The sequence below is a fragment of the Oryctolagus cuniculus genome, chromosome 13 (genome assembly GCF_964237555.1).
Source record: "Oryctolagus cuniculus chromosome 13, mOryCun1.1, whole genome shotgun sequence".
Lineage (NCBI taxonomy): Eukaryota > Metazoa > Chordata > Mammalia > Lagomorpha > Leporidae > Oryctolagus > Oryctolagus cuniculus.
The window spans coordinates 50,467,087-50,482,230 of record NC_091444.1 but is presented as its reverse complement, the minus strand read 5'-3'; the positions used below and the strand labels follow the sequence as shown (position 1 = coordinate 50,482,230).

Sequence of the window (15,144 nt, the reverse complement as noted above, 5' to 3'; positions counted from 1 at the left end):
TGCAGCACCGGCCCCTGGGCATTATATTTTTAAAACTATTCATTATTTATAGAAAATTCATGTATAAAATATTTTGAAGCTACTTTTTTAATTTATAAGATTGATTAGTAACAATCATTTCCATTCTGGGATAATTACAATTCTGAAATATACTTTTTAATAGAATTTAAATTATGTAATGATTTACTAGATTTTAAGTGAAGTAGCTTCAGAGACCAAAAAAATATAAGTTTAAGCCTATGATTTGATTCAGAATGATAAACCTGTGTATGATTACAGTCTGTGTACTTTTTGAAAATATATTTTTATACATATACTAAAATGTATACATAGTTTTTTAGGGGTTGGAACCCATCATGAATCAGGGAGAGGGATTTGAATTTGGAAATCAATAAATGAATTTTCCTCAGAGAATTTCAGGAGCTCTGTGGTTATCCTTTAATCTACTAGCATGTAGAAGCAGTAAATGGACTGTGAAGTATGAAATGCTTTGTAGCTACGAAGTGGTAAAGTAACAAAGGGAAAAGCCTGTTCACATCAGGGAATCTTAGACTCATGTTGGACCATAATTCTGAGGATGGCTGATTCTGTGTGTTTACTATAATGTCTATGCTGTGTGTGTTCATAACTATTATTAAATTCCTAGAGAACTGGGCAATTTTGAAGCAGCCACGGAGAGCTTTCAGAAGGCACTGTTGCTCAATCAGAATCATGTACAGACTCTCCAGTTACGGGGAATGATGCTGTATCACCATGGCAGCTTACAGGAAGCCCTTAAGAACTTTAAGGTGAGCCTCTATGAACAAGAAGTGTTGTTATTAGAGTGCTTGGATATTCTTCAACAGAGTTCAGTGAAATGAATAGAGAAAAGTGACCAAGAATTGTTTGTGTACTTCAGTAAAAACAGAAAAATATCATTGCCTTGTCCTGTAAGCTAATTTGCAGAACATATATTTGGTGTGATTTAACCTGGAGGGAAAACTTCTAATTCCAGATTAAAGAATAAAGCATTTTAATGCTTTCTTAAACCATATGGAGGGGTAGGTGTTTTGGCTCTGTGGTTGAGACGCTGTTTGGGATGCTTGTATCCCACATTGGAGTGCCTGGGTTTGACTCCCAGCTCCAATGTCAATTCCAGCTTCCTGCAAATGAGCACCCTTGGATCCATGCACCCATATGGGAGACCTGGTTGAAGTTCCTGGCTGCTGTCAGCTTGGCCCAACCCCTGCTATAGTGGGCATTTGGGGAGTTAACCAGCAGATTGGAGATCTCTATCTGTATGTCTCCCCCTGTCTCTACTCCTTTCAAATAAATTTTTTTTTTTGAAAAACAGTGGTGTTGATACTAATACAACATTTTGTCCTTCAATGCTCCAGCGGTGCCTACAGCTAGAGCCGTATAATGAAGTATGCCAATATATGAAGGGACTCAGCCATGTTGCAATGGGACAGTTTTATGAAGGGATAAAAGCACAGACAAAAGTTATGCTAAATGATCCTCTCCCAGGCCAGAAGGCTAGCCCAGAGTATCTTAAAGTGAAGTATCTCCGAGGTAAGTCAGAATACTGTAGAACTGTTAGATTTTCATGCTCAAAGCTATGTACATCATACTGGTTAACTCCTTTATCTGTTCTCTTCCCTTCCCTGTGGGATAGTTGAGTCTCAAAGAGGCTAGGTAACTTGTGCACAGGCATCACTTGGTATCAGGACTAAATAGAATCCATGTCTTCTAAAGCTTTTTTTACTGATCCCTATACTTTTTTTCTTTCCTTTTCTAAAATTAAAGAAATTATTTCTTGAATTAGTAAAGAATATTTTGAACTAAATGTGACAGTCTTCTGGGGTATTCATGTTCCTTTACATTTCATCCAAAGATAACAAAAGGGGGTGGAAAATAACCCCCTGTAAGGTTTATATTAATGTAAATTTGGCATCTTTGACCTGTCATCCATTCATATCATTTATTCTGGTGAAATTAAATTAAAGTAAGGAAGAAGGCACACTTTTAGTTATCCTTTTAGTAGTCATAGTCTTACCTTTTTGTAGCATGCATGAAGATACCTTTGTTTTCTATATAAAACTCCTATATTTTTCCTTTTTTATAATTAGCTGTCAATACCATTACTGTACAAAAGAAAAAACTGCAAATTATGTATGTAATTTTAAATTTGTAGTATAGCATCATTAAAAAAGTAAAAGAAAAGTAAGGTACATGTTACTAATACATGCAATTCAGTGTATCCAAAATGTTAGTTCAGTATAATTAATATGGAAACACTATTCAAAAATATAAAAATTTTATATTTAATAAATATATTTTATATTTTTATATTGAATTTTTAAAATCTGGTATATTCTTTATACTTAAAATGCATTTCAATTTGAATGCTAGATTTTCACTGGAAACCCTTTATTTGGATTTAGGTTTCATAAAATTTACAGTACCAGGTTTTAAGTTTAAATGAATTAAAATTCAGTCTATTAGTTGACAGAGTACCATGCTCTGTCTGACACTGAACTTGGATTCTCAGACTCTGGAATTAAAAAAAATAAAAAATAAAAAATGAGTTCTTAGGTTTCTTCATAAGAAGGTGATTAAAATTTAACCAAAGCAGGCCGGCACCGCGGCTCACTAGGCTAATCCTCCGCCTTGTGGCGCTGGCACACCGAGTTCTAGTCCCGGTCGGGGCACCAGATTCTGTCCCGGTTGCCCCTCTTCCAGGCCAGCTCTCTGCTGTGGCCCGGGAGTGCAGTGGAGGATGGCCCAAGTGCTTGGGCCCTGCACCCCAAGGGAGACCAGGATAAGTACCTGGCTCCTGCCATCGGATCAGCGCGGTGCACCGGCCGCAGCACGCCGGCCACGGCGGCCATTGGAGGGTAAACCAGCGGCAAAGGAAGACCTTTCTCTCTGTCTGTCTCTCTCTCTCTCACTGTCCACTCTGCCTGTCAAAAAAAAAAAAAAAAAAAAAAAAAAAATTTAACCAAAGCAGACTCAGATTAAGTGAATTACATTCAGTCATACTAAGTCAAGTTGGTGACAGGTTACCTGTATTATCATATAATAATAATGGCTTACTAAAATTTTTAAAACTCCTTTTAGAATCCTTATAATTATATCACAGCTTGCTTATATGTATATATGTGTATACATATTAATGTATATATGTGTGTGGCTATAAGCATGTCTCTGTAGTAGTGTTTGGGTGTGTCAGATCTCATTCCTCTCTGCAGAGTATTCTCGCTATCTTCATGCACACCTTGACACCCCCCTTACGGAATATAACATTGATGTGGACCTGCCCGGAAGCTTTAAGGACCACTGGGCTAAAAATCTGCCTTTCCTCATAGAAGACTATGAAGAGCAACCAGGGTTGCAACCCCACATAAAGTAAGTGTTTCAAATGCAGATGACTTCCTTTTTCCGTTTTGAGACTGAGTTATAAGTTCATCATAATGTTTCTTGATCAGTATATTGTTTCCTATCCATGTTTCTGATTAATTTCTTTTTTAATTTGTATGTCTACAAGTATTTCTTTCAGTGTGTGAAGTACCTTGAAACTTACTTTTGGATGTCGTCTTTCCTTCTAGCCTGACCTTCCCCGCTAATTTTGGACAACCTTTCAACTTCAAATGTGCTTATACTTATTGGCAGTCTTTGATATGCATTGTCTTTTATTGTGTTACTTTTAAAACAAGTTATTTAGCGTTTTGAAAGTTTGAAATTACACTGCCGGACGACTACCTCTGTAATATGGCAAAAACAGATGTGCTAATGTGCTATCTTACCACAAAACAATTAGATCTAGATTAGAAATTAATTCCTGGGAGTCTAGCAGTACTTTGAGAAATCTTGAAAGGTCAGCCTCCTCATTCTCTAAAAATTAAAAAAAAAAAAAAAAAAAAAAGGTAGAGGGGAAGTCAAAGTAGAATAGTGTATGGTAAGCACATTTAAAAGGGAAGACGTGTTAGGGGGTAAGCACGTCTAAGAGAATGCCTTGGCCATAGGCAAGAAAGATTGGCTGAATGTTCTAGGGCTGAAGTGCTCTTGTATTGGAGACATTCCCAAGATATCAGCAGAAGCAAATGCAAATCCATCCTGGGAATGAAGCAATGCCAGTTTGGGCCTCAAGTGATTCCACAGACTAAAAGCATGAGTATGAGAAAAGCCAGGGTCACCAGAGCTATGCATGAGCGTGAACTAAAGCAACAGACTGCAACTTACACCCTCACGGACTTCAGGAATCTCAAAATAACTCCAGTGAAATGCTTAAAGAAATTGTGAAGAAATCACAAACACAAACAAGAGACTACCAAAACTGACCAGGCAGATTTTTAAAAAAATAATTAGAATTTTTTTGGAATAGAAAATATAATCATTGAAATAAAGAAATTAGAATGTAGATAACTTAATATGTGAAAAAAAATTGTACTGTTGGAAGAACAAGTGATTGGAATTATCCAGACTATAGCACAGAGAGTCAAAGAGTTCGAAAACAAGACAGAGATGTGGGAAGACATAAGAAGATCTAGTGGGCATCTGAATGAAATCACAGAAGGAAAGGATGGAAGCGAAGCAATTTTTGAAGAAATAATGACTCCGATTTTTCTACAAGTAATGAAACATAAATTTTTAATTTTTTTAAAGGCAGAGCAAATAAAAAAAGTCCTATCTAGACACATTTTAGGCAACTGGAGAATACCTAGCATATAAAGAGGAAAATCTTAAAAGTATAAAGAAAAAATAGATCATCTGCTTACTCAGTTCTCTAAATAAACCTTTTAACATTAATAATGGCAGCCATGAGACAAAGGAATAATACTTTTGAAGTGCTGAAAAAAAATTTTCAACCTAGAATTCTAAACCCACCCAAACTACCTTTTAAGAATATTCAAATCATCAAAACCTGAACTAGCTATCAATTGGCATTCACTAAAGGAACTTCTAAAGCATGTAATTAAAGAAGGCAGATACTCCCAGAAGGAAGAGTTGAGATACAAGAAGAAATAATAAGAAAAAACATTGGTAAGTATGGTAAATTGGTAAGTGTAAATATGTATTGTCTATAGAAAATAATACTTAATTTGAAAGGTTGTAAAAAGGACAGAAATAAAGTACTAGGTGAAAATAGCAAGCATTAGGGAAAGAGGCACAGAATAGAGAGGAGGCAGTGTACGGATTTACAGCCAGACCAAATTTATTCAGAGAAAATAAATTCGCAGCGGTGGGTGACCAACGGCCGGCGTGTACACTGCTGGAACACGTGGCAGAAGGCCCTGATGCCAGGGCCGGGCCTTTATATATTTTAGGAGGGCTAGGGCTAGGGGTGGGGGAGGCAGCAGCAGATGGAGGTCAATTCCAGGTGGCCAATCAGGGCCTTGGGAACCTGGAAAGAATGCTGAGCTGGGGTGTGAAGGCAATAGGGTGTGAGACCCAATTGAGATTCAAGGGCAAGGAATAAATTCCAATGTTTATCTTTTGGGCAATGAGCAGAATGGCTGAGGCTTATGTCTTTGTTCCATCAGCAAGTAAGTTAGGGAATAATTAGTGGTAAAGTATTCTGAGGGAGGATATGTAAATATTACATTAAGACTTTGAGACTTTAATGTGAATATTTATATGTCTAAGGTAAGTACTAACATATTAGAGACTGTAAACTCCAAATTCATAGAGGGTAAAAAGATAGAAGGAAAACAAAAAAAATCCAAAATCAGTCATACAAAAGGTCATGGGAATAGAAGCATTAAAAAAAGGGACAAAGGAAAAGAAAAAATAGTAAGAACAGGTTGAGATACATCCAGATATATCAGTAATCACAGTACATATAAATGGACTGGACATAGAAAAATAGAATTATGTAAAAATGCAATTGTGCTTCTTGTAAGAGGCACCTATATAAGGATACACAAAGAATTCCTAACAAAGGTTGAAAGTAAAGGAGCAGAAAAGGTTATGGTACAGACCAGTGATGTGGCACAGCTGGTTAGGCCACTGTCTCGGGCTCCTACCACTCACTTTGGAGACCCAGATGGAGTTCAAGGCTCTTGACTTCGGTCTGGCCCAGCGCTGGCTCTTATAGCTATTTAGGGAGTAAACCAACAGATGGAAGAATCTCTCTCTCCCTCTCTCTTCCTCTCTCTCTCTGCCTTTCAAATAAATAAATGAATCTTTTTTTATTTTAAAGATTTATTTTATTTTTTGAAAGGCAGAGTTACAGAGAGAAGTAAAAAGAGAGAGAGAGGTGTCTACCATTTGCTGGTTCACTCTCCAAATGGCCACAACAACCGGAGCTGATCCAGAGCCGGGAGCCAGGAGCTTCTTCGAGGTCTCCCACATGGATGCAGGGGCCCAAGGACTTGGGCCAGCCTCTACTGGTTTCCCAGGTATATTAGCTGAGAGCTGGATCAGAAATGGAGCAGTCAGGACTTGAACTGGCACCCATATGGGATGCCAGCACTGCAGGCTGGAGCTTTAACCCACTGCGCCACAGTGCTGGCACCAATAAATGAATCTTTAAAAACAAGAAAAACGTCATGGTAGGGAAATACTAACTCAAAGCATTCTCGTGTAGTTCTTTTATATTAATGGATTTAAAGGAAAAAAGCATTAGTAGTAGTAATAATTGTTATTATATAATGGCAAAGGTTCAAATCACCAGGAAGATATAAATCTATATTTAAATAACTGTGAAAACTAATAGAATTACAGGGAGAAATCCACAAATTTGTATCCTAACAAATGATTCTAATTATTGATAGTTTGAGCAGATAAGAAAATTAGTAAAAATTTAGAATATTTGAACAACATAATTAAAGGTTGGCTTACTAGCCTAGTATAAAATCCTGCAGCCAATGATTAAAGAATACATATTCTTTTTAAGTATACTTCAATCATTTATAAAAAGTAATTATATACTGTTCTTTAGAACAGATTTCATACATTTCCTATAATTATTATCATATCTGACCATGGTACAATGAAAAAAGAAAAAGTCCCCCATTATTTGGAAGTTAAAAAAAACATGCATATTAGGCCGGCGCCGCAGCTCACTAGGCTAATCCTCCACCTGTGGCGCCGGCACCCCAGGTTCTAGTCCTGGTTGGGGTGCCGGATTGTGTCCCGGTTGCCCCTCTTCCAGTCCAGCTCTCTGGACCCCATGGGAGACCAGGAGAAGCACCTGGCTCCTGGCTTTGGCTCAGCGCGGTACGCCTGTCACAGCGTGCCAGCTGTGGTGGCCACTGGGGGGTGAACCAATGGCAAAGGAAGACCTTTCTCTCTGTCTCACTGTCCACTCTGCCTGTCCAAAAAAAAAAAAAAAATGCATATTGAAACATAGATTAAAGTGAAATCACGTTAGAAACCTAAATATACTTTAAAAATAAATAAAAATGAAAATTCCACATACTCTGTATATTACTACTTGTGGAATACAGTGCAAACAGTATTGTGAGGAACATTAATATCCTTAAATGTTATACTAGAAAAGAAGCATGTTGCCGGCGCCGCGGCTCACTAGGCTAATCCTCCGCCTTGCGGTGCCGGCACACCAGGTTCTAGTCCCTGTTGGGGTGCTGAATTCTGTCCCAGTTGCCCCTCTTCCAGGCCAGCTCTCTGCTGTGGCCAGGGAGTGCAGTGGAGGATGGCCCAAGTACTTGGGCCCTGCACACCCCATGGGAGACCAGGATAAGCACCTGGCTCCTGCCATCGGATCAGTGCGGTGCGCCGGCCGCGGCGGCCATTGGAGGGTGAACCAACGGCAAAAGGAAGACCTTTCTCTCTGTCTCTCTCTCTCACTGTCCACTCTGCCTGTCAAAAAAAAAAGGCAAAAAGTATGTTAATAAACATTGAAATTAAGGACTAGGAAAAACACAACAAAAGGAGTAAAAGGAAGAAAAAATAAAGAAATTAGTGAAAACTAATGTAATAGAAAGGTTCACCAAAGTGAAAAAAGTTGTTTAAAAAATATGTATAGCTGGGGCTGGTGCTCTGGCATAGTGGGTAAAGCCACTGCCTGCAAAGCCAGAATCCTGTATGAACTCCAGTTCAAGTCCCGGCTGCTCCACTTCTGATCCAGCTCTCTGCTATAGCCTGGGAAAGCAGTAGAAGATGGCCCAAGTCCTTTGGCCCCTCCACCCTTGTGGGAAACACAGAAGAAGCTCCTGGCTCCTGGCTTTGGATCAGCCCAGCTTTGCCTTATGTGGCCATCTAGGGAATGAACCAGTGGATGGAAGACCTCTCCTTCTCTGTCTCTGCCTTTCAAATAAATAAATAAATCTTAAAAAAAAAATAATAAGCTATAGCCAAGTTTCTGGTAAGATTGATTTTTTAAATCAAAACAAGTAATCCAAACTATTAGAAATTATAAAAAGGTACATAACCAGAGCTTAGCAGATATTAGATACTAATAAGAGAATTCCATGAGCATTTGTGTGCAAATAAATTCTTTCTTTTTAAAGATTTATCTATTTGAGAGGCAGAGTTACAGACAGTGAGAGGGAGAGACAGAGAGAAAGGTCTTCCATCCACTGGTTCACTCCTCAAATAGCTACAACAGCCGTAGCTGTGCTGAACTGAAGCCAGGAGCCAGGTGCTTCTTCCCAGTCTCCCATGTGGGTGCAGGGCCCAAGTACTTGGGCCATCTTCCCCTGCTCTCCCAGGCCACAGCAGAGAGCTGGATTGGAAGAGGAGCAGCTGGGATTAGAACTGGAGTCCATATGGGATGCCGGTGCCACAGTGCCGGCTGCACAAATAAATTCTAAATGATCTAATTCCTAGAAAAACACAGATTTACCAAACTGACTTGAAAAGAAATAAAACCTAAATAGAACCTACAATTATTGAAGATATTGAATTGATATTTTAAAATACCAATATTTAAAAATATCTTATATTAAATTGATACTTAAAAATACTCCCACTCTCACACACTTACACGTACACTTAGCACAATCACCAAGCTCACGTGTGTTATTGATCAGATGGTCAAGAGAATAGAAGCTCATGTTCCCAAGTAGTTTTTGTAGACACAGTATAATTTTATGCCAAAACCAGTGATTGTGTGTGAAAACAAAATTAGAGGTTATGTGTATGAAAAACAATAATGCCAGGGGCAAGCATTTAATGAAGCAATTAGGCTGCCCACCTCCCAAAACAGAGTGTCTGCTTTGAGTTATGGCTTCAATTGTGATTCAGCATAGTGTGGGAGGCAACAGATGATGGTTCAAGTACTTGGCTCCCTGCCACCCATTTAGGGGATCTAGGATGAGTTCTGGGCTCCTGACTTGGGCCTGGTCTAGCCCTGGCAGTTGTAGGTATTTGGGAAATGAACCAGCAGATGGAAGATATCTCTCCCTACCTCCTTCCTCCTCATTCTCTCCCTCACCTTCTCCCTGTTCCTCTCCCTCTCTCTTTCTTGATCTTTCAAATAAATAAATAAATTTAAAAATTTGAAAAATATAATGCCATAGCAAATTGGATTTTTCCTAGGGAAAATGTGTGTCAGGGCTGGCATTGTGTAGCAGGTTAAGCCACTGCCTGCAATGCTGGCTTCCCATATGGGCGCCAGTTCCAGTCCTGGCTGTTGCACTTCTGATCCAGCTCCCTGCAAAAATATCTGGGAGACCCCGATGGATCTAGTTCCAGGCTCCTGGCTTTGGTCTGGCACAGCCCTTGCCATTGTGGCCATCTGGGGAGTGAACCAGAGGATGGAAAATCTCTTTCTCTCCTTCTCTGTCTGTAACTCTGCCGTTCAAATAAATAGGTGGTTTAAAAAAAAAAAAAAAAGAAAAAGAAAGAAAGAAAGAAGGAAAATGTGTAAATGTAATTGCCAGTTAACAGATAAAGGAGAAAAAATGCATTTATCTCAATAGATGATAGAAAGTAACTAAAGAAGAATTAAATGTCAATCATGGTTTAAAAAGGTATAAACTCTTACGCTAAAAAAAAAATAAAGTATATCCTTAGCCTGGTAAGTAGTAACTATTGAGAACCCATAGAAGATATTGGTATTGGGTGTAGCAGTTAAGATGCAGCTGGGGGCCGGCGCCATGGCTCAATAGGCTAATCCTCTGCCTTGCGGCGCTGGCACACCGGGTTCTAGTCCCGGTCGGGGCACCGGATTCTGTCCCGGTTGCCCCTCTTCCAGGCCAGCTCTCTGCTGTGGCCCGGGAGTGCAGTGGAGGATGGCCCAAGTGCTTGGCCCTGCACCCCATGGGAGACCAGGAGAAGCACCTGGCTCCTGCCATCAGATCAGCACGGTGCGCCAGCCACAGCGCACCGGCCGCGGCGGCCATTGGAGGGTGAACCAGCGGCAAAGGAAGACCTTTCTCTCTGTCTCTCTCTCTCTCACTGTCCACTCTGCCTGTCAAAAAAAAAAAAAAAAAAAAAAAAAAGATGCAGCTTGGGACTTCTGCATTCCATACCAAAATACCTGGGCTGGCTCCTTTCTGATTCCAGTTTTCTTCTAATCTGTAGCCTGGGAGGCAGCAGGTGATGGCTCAAGTGATTGGGTGCCTCCTAGCAACATGGGATACTTGGATTAAGTTCCCAGCTCCTGCCTTTACCCTGGCAAGCCCCACTTGTTGCAGGCATTTGTGGAGTGAACTAACAAATGGGAGGACTCTGTCTGCCTCTGTCTCTCAACCTTTCAAAATTATAAATAAATAAAATTTTAAAGATATCATATCAAACACTTTACATAAGGAAGTGATAGGTGCATTTATGTTAGAATCAGGAGTAAGATGAAAAAATCCTAAGATCATTGTTTTTGTTTTTGTTTTTGAGATGGTGAACTAGAGTTTCTACATAGTGCACAGAGGAGAAAAATAAGTTAGTTTGGGGATTAGAAAAGAAGGCAGAAAGCTGTCATTGTGTTTATTTTTTTTTCTTTAAAGATTTATTTATTTATTTATTTGAAAGTCAGAGTTACACAGAGAGAGAAAGAGAGGTAGAGAGAGAGAAAGAAGTCTTCCATCTGCTGGTTCACTCCCCAGATGGACGCAATGACCAGAGCTGCGCCAATCAGGAGCCAGGAGTTTCTTCTGGGTCTCCCACAAGGGTGCAGTGGCCCAAGGACTGCTTTCCCAGGCCATACCAGAGAGCTGGATGGGAAGTGGAGCTGCTGGGACTCGAACTGGTGCCCAGATGGGATGCCAGCACTGCAAGCAGCGGCTTTACCCGCTACGCCACAGTGCCGGCCCTATGTCATTGTGTTTAGAACACATGATTTTCTACAAAGAAGACCTAGAAGATCTACAGAGCAAATGATAAGAATTCAGTGAAGTGGTTGATAGTGTATAACAATCAATTGCATTTCTACATACGAGCAACAAACAGAAAACATCTATAATGGCAATAAATACTTAGAAGTAAATCTTACAAAATATGTGCAAAACCTGAATGAACATCATCATAAAAATAAATTGAAGGTTACTAAGAGAAAAAATACAGTAGTCCCCTTTATCCTTGGGGAATATATTCAATAGTGGATTACTGAAACACTGGGTAGTGTCAAACCCTATATTTAATACGTTTTTTCCTATACAGACACACTTATGATAAAGTTTAATTCATACAGTAGACACACTAACAGATTAACAACAATAAAGTAGAACAAGGTAACAAAAAGGCTATGTGAATGTTCTGTCTTTCAAAATATTGTATAGATCTTAGCAAACTCAGCTTATGATTTCTTTTTTTCCCTGAAGTCATGAACTTTCACTTTTCACTTAAAGGAAGCACTTCACAGTTTCTCTTTGGCACATCTGAATGGTCAGCGTCTCTGCTCTGTGCTTTCCAGCTATTATTAACTAAAGTAAGACTTACTTGAACATAGCACTGCATTTGTGACACTTGATCTTATAACCCAGATGGCTATTAAGTGACTAATGGGTGGTTGGTGTACAGTGTGGACATGCTGATAAAGGGATGATTCACATTCTGAGCAGGATAGAGCAGTGGGCCGTGAGACTTCACCTCGCTACTCAGAATGGTATACAAGTCGAAACTCATGAATGGTTTAGTTCTGGAATTTCCCACTCAATATTTTTAGACTATTGGTATCTGAAACTGCAGAAAATGAGAGCACAAATAAGGGAGACTAGTATAAATGGAGAAAAAATACTGTTTGTTGGAAGTTTGAAAACATCCATATGGATTCAATGAAATGTCATTCGGAATCCCAAAAGTTTTTCGAGGAACTTGTTGAGCCAATTCTATAAATTCTGTGGAAGAACAAAGAACCAGGAATAATCAAGATTCCCCCAAAGAAGATGATGCCCAAGCTTGGAGGGATCATCCTACCATGAGGCAAGACTTGCTATAGCAATGAAGATAGAGTGCTCTTAGACTGAATGAGCAGTTTAAAGGAGCAGCATAGGCAGCCTCAGTCAAGTATCGTAGATGAGAAGAGGACTCTGATAAGTGAGAGAGAGCCGGTTAGGTTATATGAGTAAAATCAAGTTGATTTTCTTGATGGCATAGATAGCAGTCACAGTCCAGATGTATAAAAACCTTACATATGAATCACTAAATATTTTAAGTTTTAGAAGACAATGTAAGTGAAAGCTTTTATGATTTTTGAAGTAGAGAGGGATTTCTTCGTCGAAATATAGAAAACATGCACTTGAAACAAAAAAAAATGGATAAATTGAACCATATTGGCTTTAAGAACTTCTATTCAACAAAATTACCATATGAATGCAAAGATAAGCCCAAACTGGATATAAAGGTACTTGCAACCTATATAAAAATTAGTATACAAACTTATGAAGAATCTCTACAAATTAAGACAATCAATAGAAAAAGTACACAAAAGACATTAAACAGGTAATTTCCACCAAGGAAAATCATGAATTGCAATTAAACATGAAAAGATACTTAAAAGGTTGTAAATTAAGACCACACAAGATTTTTTTTTTACTCACTAGATGAACAAATATCACAGTTTCTGATAATAGTAATATTGACCCAAAGGAGGGTCCCAGGGATCCTTATATACTCCTGGTGAGAGAGTAAGTTGTCCCAGGCAACACTGGAGAGCAGTTTGTCATTATCCAGTATAACTGAGCATTTGCATGTTGTACATAGGAATCTGTCTACTCCTGTGCATGTTCAGAGAGCCTTGTACTTGCACACGTGCTTACTAGGGGAGACCTGTACAAAACTGGGTAACAGCCTTTGGTCACAACTAAACACTGGAATTCAACCCAAATGTGCATCAACAGAAGAAAGGCTAAATGTGCTAACAGTCACACAATGGGATATTACATGGCAGTATAAACAAGCGGCCTGTGCCACAATGTTAATTAAAATATGATGTTGAGTAAAAACAGCAAGTCAGTAGGCTGTACTGTCACACCACTTTTCCTAAAGCTCATAAACAAAACTGTTAAGTGATAATACATAGATAGCAAACCTGTTTTTTAAAAAGGTAAGGGAATCATGAGCCAAAACTCAAGGTAAGTTACCTCTGGCTGGGAGGCATGAGAATGAAGTAGAAAGTAGCACACAATAGAGAACTACGTAATGATTCTGGCTGTTAAATTAGGCAATGGGGTCATATGCTTTATATTTGTCTTGTTACCACATAGTTAAAAATTAACAAATTGATTGCTCACAAGGGTCATGTATGTTCTCTTCCACCCCTTTTTGAAAAATACCTGTGTGTACAAGAGTGAGCACAGCTGGCCTGTGACTGCTGTCCTTGGAAGGCCTGCTTGCAAGAGTGGCCCTTAATTAGCATCTGAGACCCTATTCAAGAGGGTGCCCACTATTCCCAGAGCTGATACCAGTGGCTCATTGTGCCCAAGCTGTTTGTAAAAATAGTGTGGTTTATGCTGGACACCTGCTTCCCTTCTCAGTCTCTGGCATTTGGGTACTTGACAGCAGGCGGTTCCTATGTAATCAGCCAAACATCTGGGCACTCAGAGCACACATTTGGCTCAGCAGTTAAGGCATTTACAATCCCACTTTGGTTTGACTCTTGACTCTGGGTCCTGATTGCAACTTCCTGTGAATGCAGCCCTTGGGTGACTAGGGTAGTAGCTGAAGGTGGGCTCCTGTCACCCATGTGGGAGACTTGGCTGCCAGCTGCAGCCCCCTGGCTGTTGTGGCCATCACATTTTCCTGATGAGAGTATAAACTGTTAATAGCCAGTTTGGAAAGCAGCTTGTCGTTATCTAGTGGGACTGAACATTTGCATATCCTACGAAAGACTCTGCTCCTGTGTATATTCAGTAGAGAATCATGTAGGAGTGAGTCAGCAGATGGGAGCTGTCTCTCTCCATCTCTCTAACAAATAAATTAAAAAAATAATAATAAATAAAACAAAAAACCCTGGACACTGAATTTCTAATGAGCTTCATTGGAAGGTGGCATTTTACATGTGTCATCAGAACCAACTGCTGGATAATTCTGTGTGGCTTAGTGGGAGAGGACCTTAAGAACTTGTACCTGGTTTTCTTTAGACTTTGCCCCATGTGGTCCCTTTGATGATTCTGGTTGGTGTCCTTTTCCTGTCATAAATAAGCCTGATTATGCTGAGTCCTCTGAACCCTCCTAGTGAATTATTGAGCCTGAGGAGTTTTGCAGACTCCTAAAAAAGTATATAACTTAGAATTGCAACCCAGGTATTAAAAACACTAAATTGGCTGGCACTGTGACATAGTAAGCTAAGCCTCCGCCTGAAGTGCCAGCATCTCATCTGGGCACCGGTTTGTGTCCCCAGCTGCTCCTCTTCTGATCCAGCTCTCTGCTATGGCCTGGGAAAGCAGTAGAGGATGGCCTAAGTGCGTGGGCCCCTGAACCAACGTGTGGGGCCCAGAGGAAGTGCCTGGCTCCTGGCTTCAGATATGCCCAGCTCTGACGATTGCAGCTGTTTGGGGAGTGGACCAGCAGATGGAAGGCCTTTCTCTCTGTCTCTCCCTCTCTCAGGGCTGTCACTCTACCTCTAAAATAAATAAAATCTTACACTAAACAGGTTAGCAACTCAACAGTAGTAGTTAAATACATCATTCCAAGTATACTTTGCTGTACCGCTTGAATCAGGGAGGGGATGGACAAAGGGTGAAGATTGGGTTGCTTATTGATAAGATAGTCTATGCAGATATATATTCTGGAGACACAATAGTAAGACTGTCTTCTGAGTTG

At 39.8% G+C, this 15,144-nt stretch overlaps 1 protein-coding gene across 4 annotated transcripts in view; it reads left to right on the top strand.

Moving 5' to 3' along the window:
• The window catches only part of LOC100357412 (tetratricopeptide repeat protein 13), a 64,651-nt gene extending 52,256 nt beyond the window's left edge, over nt 1-12,395 (top strand). For 2 of the 4 annotated variants that reach the window (XM_070055517.1, XM_070055516.1), the window contains 4 exons: nt 647-788; nt 1,377-1,551; nt 3,231-3,387; nt 3,588-12,395. In XM_070055517.1, the coding sequence (XP_069911618.1) occupies nt 647-788; nt 1,377-1,551; nt 3,231-3,387; nt 3,588-3,711 (598 nt within the window). In that variant the 3' untranslated portion in view covers nt 3,712-12,395. Of the gene's footprint in view, nt 1-646; nt 789-1,376; nt 1,552-3,230 lie in introns of all 4 variants that reach the window. The other 2 variants (XM_070055519.1, XM_070055518.1) reach the window with 2 other exon arrangements.
• Nucleotides 12,396-15,144: the final 2,749 nt, after the last annotated feature.